Source organism: Trachurus trachurus (genome assembly GCF_905171665.1).
Source record: "Trachurus trachurus genome assembly, chromosome: 16".
In the NCBI taxonomy this organism is placed as follows: Eukaryota; Metazoa; Chordata; class Actinopteri; order Carangiformes; family Carangidae; genus Trachurus; species Trachurus trachurus.
In genome coordinates this window covers 20735334-20750655 of record NC_139902.1, presented here as the reverse complement: position 1 = coordinate 20750655, position 15322 = coordinate 20735334, and the positions used below count along the sequence as shown (strand labels likewise).

The following is a 15322-nucleotide window of genomic DNA, read 5'->3' as shown; positions in this document are numbered from 1 at the left end:
TACTACAGTATACAGCTCCCCTGGACCTGGCGCTTTTCCTAACTGAGCTTCAACACGAGCCTGATAACGCACACATTCCAGCTGCCAGCGAGGATCACTGTGGTGAGATCCAGAGATCAGAGCAGTAGTTACTATGAAATTCAGTTTATCTTTATACCACTGATGTGCACCTAGCACTTGATCACTCAGCAATATTTCATACAAATGCACCAAATGCATTCTCACCATTTATTCGTAATCACAGCTGTATAAAAGTAAATCCCTTTCAGAATTTAGTGTCTGCTGCATACACAAATTTACAGGACACGTGACTGTGATGGATTTCAGATGGCTCTTTCAGACTTCAGTTCTGGGTCAGAGCCCAGTTTGTGAACCTTACTATGAGTTTGTGTGAAAAGGGAGAACTGGGAAGCATTTGTCACACAGCTCAGCTCTGGCTTGGCCCCGTCTGGTCTGACTTGGACTGGACTGGGATGTGGGGAGCTTTTGGGAACAGCACAGAAACGGAGGAAGTGTGGGAGTGGATTGGTTTAGTCAGTCCAGCGCTGGAGACAGAGGGAGTACGCATTCATCTTATTGTACTGTATGTGGGAATGTGTGATTCCTGTGTCTGTTACTGTGCATTTGAATGTGTACTGTATAACGTGCATGTGCCTTTGTTTGTGTGTGTGTGATTTGACCTGTGCTTCACTCTGTGCACCCGAGTGACTGACACCCTGAGCCGGCCTCTAAGAATAGTCATGCCTTTGAGACAGGGTTGTGCCACTTTACCAGCTTTTTGGGTAAAAACTTGAACAGAAGCAGGCAGAAAGGAGGGCACATGCAGGCCACTGTAGATCCCAGAGCTGTTTCACTTCAACACCAAATCCACACACAATCTCTCTGAAGAGGAAAGTTACATCAGCGTCGTCCAGGAAACGTCTAGCCATGAAAGTCTACCACCAAGGTATTCTAGGCGCTGCTGTGGTTGTGATGCCCACAGCTGACGTTCATAGCGTGACACCAGCCAGATTTGTGTTTGTGTTGTTTTTCTTAAAGTTCGTGCCGTGACTCTCACGGTTTCAGACTCAGCTCAGTTGTAAGATAAGAAGTACGGCAGCTGGAAGAAAACGCAACGGATTCTTTTACAAATTTCCTGCCAAGAACATAGCTTTAAAAGGTCAAATATTGCAGTAATAATAAAAAAAAAGACACACACACACACACACACTTACAACACTGCTGTATTCAATGTTGGCCTATATAGTATGAAATTCTTCAGCTATTTTGCCAAAGATCCGGCTATGAGGTCTGTTACTACAGCTTGTTTTCTACAGACACTACTCATCCTCGTTCTGCTATATGAGGCTGATACATTGGGTGCTATTTCTGCTTAACCCCCTGGTGTGTATCAGGCTGCCATTGCCCCTCATGTTGTTGTGGGCAATATGAGTGTTTAACCTATAGTCCAGAGGATGGGCCGTTAGAGGAGGCTTGTTTGTCACGTCCCCCGTGTCACAACCACGACTAGAATAACAGCCAGCGTGTGTTGCCCTGGTGCAAAAGGGTGATAAGATAAACAACTGAGAGCCGTCTCTCACCCTTGTACTGCCCCTCTTAACATTTCTCAATTGTGTATCCTTTTCATTTATTTACTTTCCGGTCTTTTCCACACACACACAGACACAGAAGATCTACCCCTCCCACAGCCTCCACTCTACTCCAGTTCTGTGACCTTCAGCAGGAGCTGGCGGGGGGCCTGGGGACTGTGGTGAGCTCAACTTTCATCGGGTTTCTTATATTGTTGTTACAGTGTGGCTTACAGCAAAAATAACACTTTGCTCCTACCGCAACCCGTCGACCTGGATATAACCCCAAAGCACAGCAAAAAAAAAACAAGAAAAAAACCCAATATGAATAAATCATAACAAAGGGGAAGGGTAGGAAACTACAACTAATCTCATGGTGCATCTCTGGCACTGTGTTTACATGTTTAATCTGTGACATGGCACCACGCAGGAAAACAAAAAATGGGATTACCCATCAAGATGTTGATCTACTGACCTACAAGTTATCAGTAGATATCAGTACACGAGTCGACCCAATCATCTTCAAATTCCGGCCTTAATTTTGATCTTATACACACACAAGGTTTTGTGACTGTAGTTCCCCCTATGATACTTGTTTCTGCTATGACAATATATACACAAAGACTCACAATGTGTAAACATCACCAGAAGAAATACCATTGCCATTGTAAATTTGTTACATTAAAGCAGAAGTGAGTGATATATTTGTGTTAATATAAGTCTTAAATAGTTATATCTTCCGACAGCAATCACTTACATAGAGTGTTTGGACTGAAACTCGGGTCTCTCAGTCCCTCTGCTCTGCTCTGAGCCGAAGAGAAAACATTTATCGTATCCTACAGTTTTTATCCAATGAGGAGAGAGAACAGCATGCAGGGCTGTGTGTGCAGCCAAGGAACGCCGTGAATGTGGTGACGTAGCGACGAGGACTGTTATGGTGCGTTCAAGGAAACTCGTATTTTTCCGACCGTGAAGTGGTACCAGTTCGATCTGGTACGAGTTCACCGGTCGGAAGTTACGAGTGGCCGTTATAGTGACTTTCACCGGTAAAACAGGTCGGAAAAACACAAGTGGGTTGCCTGGAACGCTACAAAGTCGTAAGTTGTGACTTGAAGCTGTAATTTACGATTTCAAAAGCCTGCCTGGAACGCAGCATTAGCGAAAACGACCGGATCACTCACTTCTGCTTTAAAGAAGCTTGAGAAAAAAAAATTGTGGCATTTTGTGCTTGAGTTAACTCCAATGATTTATCAATATTCGGAGTCTCTTTTCATTAATTTTTTTGTTTGTCAACTAATCAGAACATCACTTCAGCACTACATCAATTCTCCTGCTCAGTCACATATTTGAGCACTGGAGATCGGTCAACACATTCTGTGCTACTGCAATAATAATGATATCAGTGTTAAAGCACAATGAGAATTTTTTATTTTTAATGGTTCACACGGCCATATATACCACTTAATTCCCACACCTCTAGTCGAAGCAACCTACTTAAAACGTAACCCTTGACCACAATGTGATGTATACCCATTATTTATAATGGACTACAACACAGCAAAACCTCAGAGGTGCCAACATATCTTCACTTGTATATATCCTGCAGATTAAAACCTCTGTCAACAAACAAGTCACCATGCAAAGCAGAGAACAGAGAGAACTGTAAATCATGTCCACACTGTTCTTATTTAGTGCAGTGAGCAGCTAAGGGGAAATGCTAAGACAAACACTGGTCAGCAGTCTTATACAAGCCAGAGAGTGTGCATGTGAAGGCCATTTTACCGAGAGCACTGAAGCACAATCGGAGTTTAGTTTATTATAAAGAGCTGTATAATGAACTACTGTTCACACAATACTGCATTGGCAGACACACACGCACAAGCATAGTCCGTAAATTATACTTCAACACTAATAAAATGGTGAAATATGTGGTAACAGCAGTAGGAATGGAAATATTAAGGTGAGGTAGATGCATTCAAATGCACGCAACCTGAAGACAGCCTGAAGGCGTGTGTGTTGTTGTTTCATAATGTGGTTAAGGTTGTAATCAACCTTGACAGGATATAAGTACTGTATGTGTTCTTATTATGGGGCTACAGCTGTTTTTCTATTCCTTTCACACCTCACCAGGCCTGAATATTGAATAACACCCTCAACTTTATGTGAATCATTTACAAATTTTCCCTTTGTTTCTCATTTCTCATCCTACCAGTCCGTCTGCATCTCTCTCTCCATTCTCCCCTCTCTCTCTATTGACTTCTAACATACTTAGTGTTCCCCTAAGCCTCACTATTGGCAACTCTCTGTCTCACTTGCCAGTGCTTTTCTTACGGAGTTAGTGTCCACACACACTGCAACATGGCTACACTTGGAGGGATGAGAGAATGTGAGTTGATGCTGCAGCAACAGCCAACATGTTTTGACAGGCACAAGCCCTTTTTGGCAGTGTCATCATCAGTAACAGAGGACTGAAGTGCAGCAGCCTTTTGATTGGAAACGCTTGTCTTCCTGTCATTATTAGCTTGCAGCAGCTCCTTTCTGTGTCTGTCCAGCTTTCATACAGTAGCAGTGTCATAATAACAGTGCCTCCATCTGCAGTATGTGTGTTTGGGGAGTCTGGAAGTTTTAAAAGCCTGCAACAGTTTATGGGTCATCCAGTGGATGACAGGTTTTCATTTCCCTGAGCAGTGTCTATTACGACACAATGAAAGCATTGTCAATTGATCATTTGCTTTTTTACAGGTCGGACAGAGAACTTTATCATTGATCAAACCATGACAGTGAAAAAGGACAGACACTGTTGTGCTTTGCTGTGTGAGGAAAAAAAGTTCACCTGCCCCAACTGACAAAATGGATCAGATTGATAACACAGTCATCGTCACATGTAATAGCTTGGACCCTTGACTTCAAATTTAATCCGTGGTCATGTGATATGTACTTTAAATTCCTCCCTCAGCTGGCCTTGTTGTGATCTCATTCTGCAGTGCTCTTGTCATGACAAATAGCGCTATTTCTCCTAATCGCCTCAGAGCAGTCATCTCCTCAGACATCTGCATTCATTACCCCTGCAGGCACCAAGTCCTGGTGACTGAGCAAGAGAGGATGAAAAAGAACACTTTCATTTTTACTGAGAATGACGACCGTGGTATCTTCTCGCAGGCTAATCAGAGTTTTTCAGCCATCCCAAAGCTAAGCTTGATGTTATCGACTGTACTTGTCTAATAGTTTACCCTCTGTCTGCATGGGCACTTTTCTGTCCCACCTGTGCTTCAGGCCAACGTTAGCTGTCCTGGTCGATCCTGTTTCAGTAGGATATACCTGCTGCAACTGATCGATCATGACCAGCAGGCAGGTGTTTCAATATGCCTCAACATTTACTAAATATAAGCGCTGTATTTCCTCTGTTTATATCCTATAGTAATGAAAACAGTTTTGTGTCCATGATGCAGCACAGCACATGCTGAGTAGATCTGACCCATATGCCCATAACTAAAATAGGGCAGCTTTGTTGGCAAAGCGAGTTATAAAAGACAGCAGTGTGTATACATGTGGTGGCCTTTAGAGCCCCCCTCACTTTAAAAAAACTTCCACTAGCTTCATTTCAAGAAAATGCCCCAAAGTTCATTTAAAACCTCAATCTCACTGACACAGCCTCAAGGAAGAATGAACATTTTCTGCTTAGCAACAGAATTAGTAGTTAGTTAATAGGTATAGCAACAACTGTCTAATTTTCCTTCAAGCAGGTGATAATCCATCAACATCACACTGACACTCACAAATGCACAACAGCTATCAGTTGTGCTAAAGTAAATCTTAATTTTTCACCCACACAAACAAGTTAAAAGATGACAAAAATGATAAAAATGAAAAACAACAAAAGAAAACATTATATATAAGATACCTAACATCCATCCAATTTTCAGATGCCATCAGCTGCTTTACAATGTTAAATTTCAGCAATTTTCAACCATGTCCTTTGAATTCCAAGTCATAACAATAATATCACCATGATGATGCCCATGACAACAGTTTTTTCTCTCTCTCTCTTTCTTTTCTCTCTCTCTCTCTCTCTAAACTCTACACTTAGCAAAGAAAAGATCTGTCCAATTTGCATAATAAGGTGTTTTTAATGTCTTCTACTTGTGTCATTTGAAACTAAATACAACACAAGATGACGAAGACAGCACTGAATTTTAACTTATAACATCTGCCCCGTTATTATAGATAAAGTTTTTGAGAGCAGAGCTGAAATCGCATTAATTAAAAAGAACAAATTACATCCACAAACAAAATCAACACCAAGAAAAAATAAAATGATGTGAGGTGTAAGGAGTTTCTTTTCCTTTTTAAACTTGCTATCCTTTCACTAAAGTATTAACCGTTTATGTATTTTGACTGCAGATGTTTCAGTTGTCCATTTTATGTCTTTGTACTGTTACAGTCATGAATCAAAACAAACAGGATTCTGGATAAACACAACAGAATACATTTATGATATTAGACAATACTCTACCTGAGAGTCTGATCAGGGTTTTTCCTGCCTGGGCGTACTGCCAGCTGTGGTTATCCAGCACTGCCATTGTAAACCAAAACCAGCACCAAACCAAACCGTCCCAGTCAATCTGAGCCTAAATACACCCCTACACTGGTCTACAGCGGTTATCGCCCTGCCAACAGCCTTCTAACCAACCATACTCCTGTTGTATGGCAGGACCGCAACTGAACACCAGACGTGCCATATACAGTAGTGGCCAACGCCCTGTTACCCACTGAGCTGCAGAAAGCCAACGGCACAGCCAGCTCCTTTTTTTGTGCCTTCACCAACTGGCTTTTCTTTGCCATGTGCCCCCTGCATGTCACTAACCCCTCCCCAAAACAAGATTTAGTAACAAGTGCTGCTTTGCATTAAACAGTTTCTCCCCTCCCTGTGTGCAAGACCCAGCTAGCCACTCACAGGGAAGGGGGGAAAAAAGAAAAAAAAAAAGGTTAAGCCACCCAAACAGTTGTCGCTGGTGGATTTGCGGGTGAAATAGGCTTTAATAATGATTGGTTGTAATCTTCTCCCTGACTAACACTTAGACTCTGTTGGTCACTGTGAGCTTTTGCACTGGGGCACCTAAGGATCCTTAATGAAAATATTAAATGGCCTCCTTATCGTCTTTATATGAGCACAGTGAGTATTTATCCAAATTACGACACGCACTGAAAACAGTTATGTAAATAAAAAGTGCAGTAAATTTGTTGCATTAATTATTATTCATCAGATTCTGAGTTTTTAGTAGTAAATACAGTAAAAGAAGTACAACACTATCAAATACAGAGATGAAATGCACCACTAATCAGTTCATTTCCTTATAATCACGTGAAGCTGTTGTGTTTGACCCTTTGAGCCATCGTGATGTCATTAAACCTCAAAGACGTTCATCTTCGTCAGTGCATAAATTAATTGAGACCAAATTATCTTAGTGTTTCCCCCTTTTTATGAGCATGGCTAAATTTGATTCAAACACTCATGCATATCCACTTTCATAAAACAGTTGCTTGATTGGGAGCCAAAATCTTTTCAGCTGAGGAAACGAAACAAAGAGCTCATTCACTGTTTACTCCGGGAGAGAAATTAAGCTTCTTTGTTGTCCGTCAAAGGGAAAAGTCAAATGGGGATTACCATTATTTTTTTCCAAACTGTGAGGAAAGTACTGATAAGCTCTAAAAATGGGTTTTACAAGGCTTGAAGCTCAAAGGCAAGGGCAAAGAGGACATGATCCGGCAGCTGGAACTCCTGTGATTAACATGCATCATCACTCAAACCGCTGCAAACACATGATTTTGATATAAAAGCTGCGGACATAGCAGACAGAGTGCCATACATTATGTGCAGGCACAAATCAAGTCAAAAATGTCTAAAAAAAACATAAGCTGTTAAATCTGTGTTATTCATTATTCCCTGTACAGCACTCTCTTGGCCCACCTACCAACTTTGTTAGCTGTCTGACACGGCTCCGCGGTCAGACGACCTTTCCTGTCCCTGAGAAAGCCCATGTAGTGGAAATGGAACAACATGGTCAGGCCAGCCATGTTCAGAGTCGCAGATAAACGAGTGCCAAGGTGAGAAGGGAGATTCAAAAAGTTATGACCTCCTTGGTCATAAGAAAATAAAAAGATCCCTGAAAGTGAGGATTTACAGATTCCTTGCAGATCTTGGGAAGTGAATATTCAAAGATACAGCTGCTGAACAAGTAACTCTAACACTGATGGTGGTCATGTCGTCTCGTCACAGTGTGTGAGAGTTGACAGCTCCCTCTCTCGCTCTCTCTGTTGTCTCTGCTAGCTGAAAGTGAGATCTGTCCTGCTCTATGTGTGTGCAAGCAGGCCAGGTCACATATCTGACTGATCCTGTTGGAATAAATAACTGCGAGGGATTGTCACCTCTCAGAGAGAGAGAGACGGAGGGCCAGGGTGGTGGTGGGGGTCACACATTCACATGAGAAACTGTGCAGTCGTTCGTGCAGCTGTAAAATTTCCTGCTGCTTGTTTATTATAACATCTGTGTTTTAATAAGCTCTAGACACAGAGTTGTATGCATAAGTTTTAGCCCCAAGGCAAATTTGTTGATGTTTGAAGTGAAAAGAAGTAAAAACAGTCCCTACAGCGCCGAACAGACATTAAAAATGAGCCTTCTTAAAAAAATTAATGGTGCTTTTTATTTCATTATCCTTAAAATATAGATTAAATATTAAAAAATAAAAAAACAGAAAATAATTGAACTACTTAGTAAGTGCTTAGTATCTTTTGTAACTTTGTAACTTTCACATGCAACAACCATCTTCAATAGGGAGTATCACTAATCGATAAATTGATAATAAGCAACTATTCTGATAGTCAAACAATTTTTATTCCCTCTTCTACCATGGCCCTTATTTGCTTTCTGTTATCTCTTACTATACTACATTACACTAATTTACCATAAGAACTTCATTAAGAAAGGAAGATATTCTTGTCACTACAACACTGTGGCTCAGTGCTGGCCTTAAGAAAAGCCTGTCTCTGTCACCTCCACACACTGTCTCACTGTCGCATGACTGTGGCTGCAGCACGGAGGGATAATGACAGCAGAGCGAGTGTGAGAGGGATCAACACCATAAAAAAGAATAAAAGGTCTTTTCAGCGTTGAGCATCCATGTGCATCTGTCTGCTTGTAAGCCCACAACAGTATACAGTAGAGACTGACTGGGCAGCCAGCTGAGTCGCATCAACACATCAATGAAGCAGAGAGGAGGATTCTTTGTACGGCTCAGGGAACACCATTCATCAGCTTCCTCTAACCAAACCCTGCTCCGATTTTACCGCTGCACAACAAAACCTAGCCAATAAACCACAGCGGACCAAATAACACTTGACAGGCAGGGTGCAGAAAGGGGGAAGAGGAAGAGAGAGGGGGATAGAGAGAGAAAGAGAGAGAGAGCCTCTGTGGTTCACTGTTTTAACAACTGCCTCAGAAGAAAAAAAGACAGAGAAGGACAGAGCAAGAAGCGCGAGAGAGAGAGAGAATGTGCTTGAGACAACACAATGTTGGTTGTCCTTCATTCAGTTTCGGCAGTTGTGGCCCAAAGCAGATGGGACTTGAACTGATGATGTCAGATAGCGGGGGAGAGAGAGAGAAAGAAAGAGGGAGGGAGGGAGGGAGGGAGAGGAAAGATTTGTTTTCATCCACCTGCTTTTTTATGAGCACTTTCAATTTTGCACATGAAAAATGCCAGAATAAATAAACAAAGTCAATATCTCAAAGTCTGTATGCCTGTTTGAGGTCGAAAAGTGGACAAAAAAAGAGAAGAAGCAGTACACCGTTGATGGAAACAGATTTTTCAAATAAACCTCGACATGGCAGTTATAATTTCCGCAAATCACTCACGTAATGCAGAGGTCTGGAGTCAAGGAGAGGGGCCCTTATTGCATGCTGCCCCCTCCCCTCTCTAGTAGTACAGTGGTTATATTGCTGGTTTTTAATTAAATAATGATATCTTATTAATTTTTTTAGTTAGTCGATGGAAAGATGCACCAACTCACATTTTACTTTGAAATTCGAAGAAAATTCAATTAAAACCTCTGCAGCATTCGGAGACAGAGAGATCTCATAATAACAAATCAACAGAAATCTAATGTGCAGCACAAAGGGAGACACAGGATCCAATAAATGTGTGTGGGAACTATAACGTAAAGGAACATCACCTCGTTTCACAGCAAAACTGTCTGGTCAGCCGAAGCATGACCTGGGCCGACAGCAGCATTAACAGAGCGACAGCTGAGCTCTGATAATAGGATTATTTACTCCCACAAACCTCAGGGACAAAACTCGAAATTAACACATGATTAACTTCAAACACAGGCCATTAATAACAAGCTGTGACGAGGCTTTGGACGTGTTTGTTGCTTCACGGGAGTAAAAGAGGCAAACAGGAGGCTCTGTGAGGCACATCTGTGGTGAGGAAATATAAATGAGGCTTAAAATACTGCAGCAGGGACCGAGCTGAAACCTCGCCATCTTTTTGTAATTTCTTTTTTTTATAAACAGTATCAGGATTGAAAGCCTCTACCAGGTGTTGAATGATAAACAGGGGAATCAAACTATGTGGTTTCTGTTTCAGCAAACCCAGCAAACAGACCAAACTATCACAACTGAATCCAACTGTTTTGTGTGTGCTTGTGTATGTGTGTGCATGTGTGTGTGCGTGTGTGTGTGTGTGTGTGTGTGTGTGTGTGTGTGTGTGTGTGTGTGTGTGTGTGTGTGTGTGTGTGTGTGTGTGTGTGTATGTGTGTGCATATGTGTGTGCGTGTGTGTGTGTGTGCACCTGCAGTGCTCCCAGCTTGCTAAAAGCAGAATAGTTCCTGTTTACAAGATCAGCAGTCAGAGCCACTTCCCAGAGGAAGACACACAAAAGCAGTCAAAAAAGGACACATACAGACAATTGGTGGTTGTGGATACTCTTATTATGTGTGTGCATGTGTGAGTGTGCATGTGTGCGTGTGTGTGTGTGTGTGTGTGTGTGAATGTGTCCAGAGAGACTTGATGTGGATATGAGTGTTTATGAGCTGCGGGTACACACATTTATCGCTCTCTCCTCTCCTGTCACCCTCTGCTCTTCATCTGCTCTGTCATCCACATCCCTCCATGTGCCCCACCCTCCTCTCATCTGCTCTATGCTTTTACTTCCTCCTTGTCTTGCACCTCAAATCCCTCTGTCGTTCATAAACACCCCTCTCCAGTCGTTTCCAAATCCTCCTGCCCTCCCTCTCCTCATCTCTGCTCTCTGTCTGCCTCTCTGTCTCCCCGTTCCTCTGTGAATAGATTTTCACTAGACTTGTCCTCAACAAAGACCAATGTCCTGGTGAGTCCACACACACACACTCACACACACATACACACAGCAGACAGGGAACTACAGGCTATGGCTCCATAGCCTGTGTCCAGGCCAGGAGGCAGCCAGTGGATCCCATGGCTATCCACTGTTATTACAGAGCAAAAACAACTGGCTTATGTAAACAGGGAGCCATGGCCCTATCCGATCTGATGGAATATCTGACTTATATGCATGGATACCCACATGCATGTGAGGACAAACACCCTGTCACAGTGGTCAGTAGCCACAAGAGGAGCAAAAACCTCACACGTTTGCTCTCTGCTTCAGCCAATGTCAATGAATCCTTCCTCACTCTGGAAAAAAAACAACAACAAAAAGTATTGTCTTATGCTGACTTTGTTTTATGCAAAACTGGCTTGAATAGCATTGCTGAAATACGCTAAACAAATATACTTGCCTTGCCTAATGTGAGATGATCATTTGCATGTGCACTAAATTATACTTTGCAGAGCGAAAATAACAAATAAAGAAGTAAATGAGCCGCACTTACTGGTGGGAGTATGTTTGGAACTTGCCAGTTGATTTACAACAGTGTTTCTACAGAGGGAAATATTTCACACCAATTTAGACTGTTGAGCAGTTCCAAATCTAATCTCATCTAGTTATTTTCATATTTTATTCAGGCTCCCGAGTGTCTCAGTTTCAAACCACTCTGCAAGAGGAAGGAGGGGAGAAGGGTTGAGTGGCTGAGAGAGATGAGGCAAAGGTGAGAAAATTGAGAAGTTGGGATAGTCATAGAGAAAAAAGGCAGAAACAAATACTCCAGAATGGTTTGTATCCGCTCCCAGTTTAGGATGCTCTCCTCAAGCCATTTAATTGTAGGTCTTTTTATGACTCTGGGGCCTCAGCTTCAAGCAAACAACACAGAACCACATCTGAATGAGGACTCCACCCTGTCTGCATATAGATAGGATACCGTACATAGACAACATGTAATACTTTCTGTTTTTAACTTTCTGATAATGGAAAGTTTGGAAACGTATAACAGAGACAAATATCTACAAACAGCAGACGATGACAGTATTATTTTGCAGATAAAAGTTGAAAGACAGGAGGGAGAGTGGATTTGTACTGTCACTGCACTCTTTGTCTCTCACAGTAGGGGTCACTATACATATACTCTCAGTGAGACAGATGAGCAGATAAAACCATACTCATTATAACCATACCGTAGAAAAACATGAATGCAGCCCCTATGACATCAGCGGCAGATACTCCCCTCAGTCCAGAAAAAACAATCCTCAAGATAAACTGCTCTTATTCATAAGTCCAACCATGACATTAGCATTAGCAGCATTAGCAGCTGCTTTCTAGACAAACGCATCTGCTACTTTAATTTCAAACTCTCCTAAATTAAATCTCTGTATCTGGTTCAGCAAATCTAGTTAAGAACAGCAACAACTCATTAATCTGTCACGTCTGACTCAGGATCAGCAAACAGGTCAAACACTCAAGATGGAAAATTAAGGTGAGAAAATATTTGGGTGAGTAGCTGACTATTATAAACCGTATAAGAATCCGCCATTTACTTCTCTGAAATAGTGAAGATCAGAACAAGTAATGATAAAAAAGAGTCTAATGAGCATCCCATCAGTTCTGACCCTCATATTCCAATCACCCAGCTGCAGATGAATCCCTATTGACGGACTGCTTAAATATTAAATGCTTATGGGTCACTACACTTTTTTTGACGGCCAAGAGGTTCATCCCTCACTGTCCGCACAAGGGAAGGTTTAAGGATGTCAATGGGAAGTAAAGAGAAATGGATTGATTTCTCATTTCATCATCTAAAGGCCCCAGGATACAGCTCTAGTGTTGGAGGGTTAGAATAACAAACAGGGTGTAGGTTAATAGCATCAGAGAGCGCTGGTAGTAGAGGTATTCTGAATAACTTCACTGTAAAATGGGGCAACGTTTATCTCAGTTGGTAAAGCAGGCGCCCCATATGCAGAGGCTATAGTCTGTAGCCGGCCCTGTATCGAATCCCGACTCAGACGGCCCTTTGCTGCATGTCATTCCCCCTCTCTCTGCCTCCCATTTCCTGTCACTCTCTCTCAACTACACTATCGATTAAAGGCGAACAAGCCCAAAAATATACCTAAAAAACAAACAAACTTCGCTGTAAAAGCTCCAAATGTAGGAATCATGGCGAGTCGGCGACTCAGTTAAAAAAAAAAAAAGCAGTTTTATGTTTTATATAAATGTGCCGCTTTTCTCTGAGGAATATGGTTTGAAAGATTAAAAGGCCAATTTAATTGTTTTCTACAACAAGGTCACATGGGGCGGCAAGACACACAACTAACTATCCATTTTTCTGTTCCTTTTTCTTTCATATTATCAAAAATATCTTTCAAATAAACAAATGTATTTGTCCTGCAACATATTTTGTTGTTGACCTGGTTTAATAAGCCTCATTTTACCACAATCCACACACACTTGGAGAGCGAGCCAAAATGAGCATCACGCCACCAGCAAAGCCATGTCAGCTCCAACAATCAAATTAACACCTAATAGACCGGCCGAGGACCAAATGAGCAATCTCAGGGTGAAGGAGTGAAGTGAAAGAGAGAGAGGCAAGGGAGCAGGGGGTGGAAGGCTTGATTCTTCACAGAGAGCGCCTCACTTTAAACTTCCTCATTAGAATGAACAAACACTTGATTTAAATGTTTTCAGTCAATTCTGTCCAGGCCGTCGCATAATAGACAAACAACTTCTTCACTGTTCATGAGATATGTATCAGAGATCCTTACAACTGACTAAACACTGTATTTGAAAATTGCAATTCTTCAATTTATTAATTAAATGCAACTTCATATGCTGATAATCAAAAGATCCTTTAGAGCGTCTCGTACTATTGTACGCATCACCACCCTGTGTGATCAAATTCAATCAGCCTTTGAGTTTCATTACTTGCAGACAAAAAACGTGTAACTGAGTGATTTTAGATTATATGGCCTAAAATTAATCAGTGCCTGTGAAAATTAACTCCTCCCTCACAGAACCAAATAGTTTTAAATCTAGAGCTACTTCAGAGAAATAGCTATTTCAGGAAAAGGAAATTAAATTTGTGGCTGTGTGCTCCACATGTAATACAAAGAATTAAAGGTGATAACACATTGTTCCTTTTGCAAATAATATGATTAATTATTAGCATCAAAACAAACTAATGTGCTCTGTATGCTACAGTCTTTTAGCCTATGGAGGCTAAAGTTAGCCAACACTGGAGACATGTTTTGATACAACTGAGATGACTGGATCCCTCCTTTCTGTCTGTGCTATTGTTAAACTGGTACAAGCTTTTAACCAACGTCCTGTCTCAGTGTCACTTCCAGCCTGTTCACCATGGTTCAACAAAAGCTTACATGGACTTCAATAGGGTCATCAAAGGTTCACGTCTCCACTCTGTCATCTGTGGCTCAGTACAGTAACATCATGTCATTAAACTGGAACATACTTGTCTTTTATGTCGAGAATTGCTGGAAATGTGATGCTACCAAAACCAAAGAGACGGGTCATCTGTTCAGCCTCCTCCCCCATGAAAACACAAACCCTTACAAGGGGAGAAGTGACACCACATGACTCACACACACACTCATTAGTTTAACTGGCAGACCAAAAATAGAGAGTTGTGATGCTGTCAAAAAGTAGCTCTAAGTATAGAGCAGAGTTTGGAGGGAACCAAACGTTGCTATTGGACCATAGACGCTGATATGACACTGCTGCTAAACACATAATGCACCCTCAAATACAAACACACAATAACATACACAAACCATCTGATAAGCACAGGCACCATTCATATCTTTAAATATAATACTGTATTAATACCACGGCATGATTACATAATGTTGCTCTTTCAGCTGGTATTTCATAATAACAAATGTTGTCTTGACACATATAAGCTGAGTCACTTTGTCCTCCAACTAATGTTAAATAATTAAACGTGTCCCTGTAAAATCATGTCATACTCACAAGGTCCAGCAGACAGGATCTGGATGGACATGTCTTCAGCTTATCTCTGCTCCCTCTGAGCTGAAACTGGTCAGCTGACCAGCAAAACAAACAGGAGGACAACACAGGAGGATTTCCATCCATACATGATCTTCCAGAGGATGCAAGATGGTATAACCTTCCTCTCTCGGAAAAAAGAAAATGCTTCCAGGTTTTAAGAAGACAAGTGTTCACTCCGAGAGCTCTTCTCCATCATCAAGACTGCTTCCAGTAAACACCTTCAGTAGGTGTCACCTTTTGTAAATAACATTCATTCTCATGCTACCACTTTCTCCACGGCAAAATCCTATCTCAGGATAATGAAAATGAAATTCTAAAGAAAGGAAA

At 41.6% G+C, this 15322-nt stretch overlaps 1 protein-coding gene across 1 annotated transcript in view; it reads right to left on the bottom strand.

Moving 5' to 3' along the window:
* The window catches only part of triob (trio Rho guanine nucleotide exchange factor b), an 84107-nt gene extending 69116 nt beyond the window's left edge, over positions 1 to 14991 (bottom strand). The window contains exon 1 of the mRNA XM_083989711.1: positions 14957 to 14991. Within this exon, the coding sequence (XP_083845837.1) occupies positions 14957 to 14987 (31 nt within the window). The 5' untranslated portion in view covers positions 14988 to 14991. The remainder of the gene's footprint in view (positions 1 to 14956) is intronic.
* Positions 14992 to 15322: the final 331 nt, after the last annotated feature.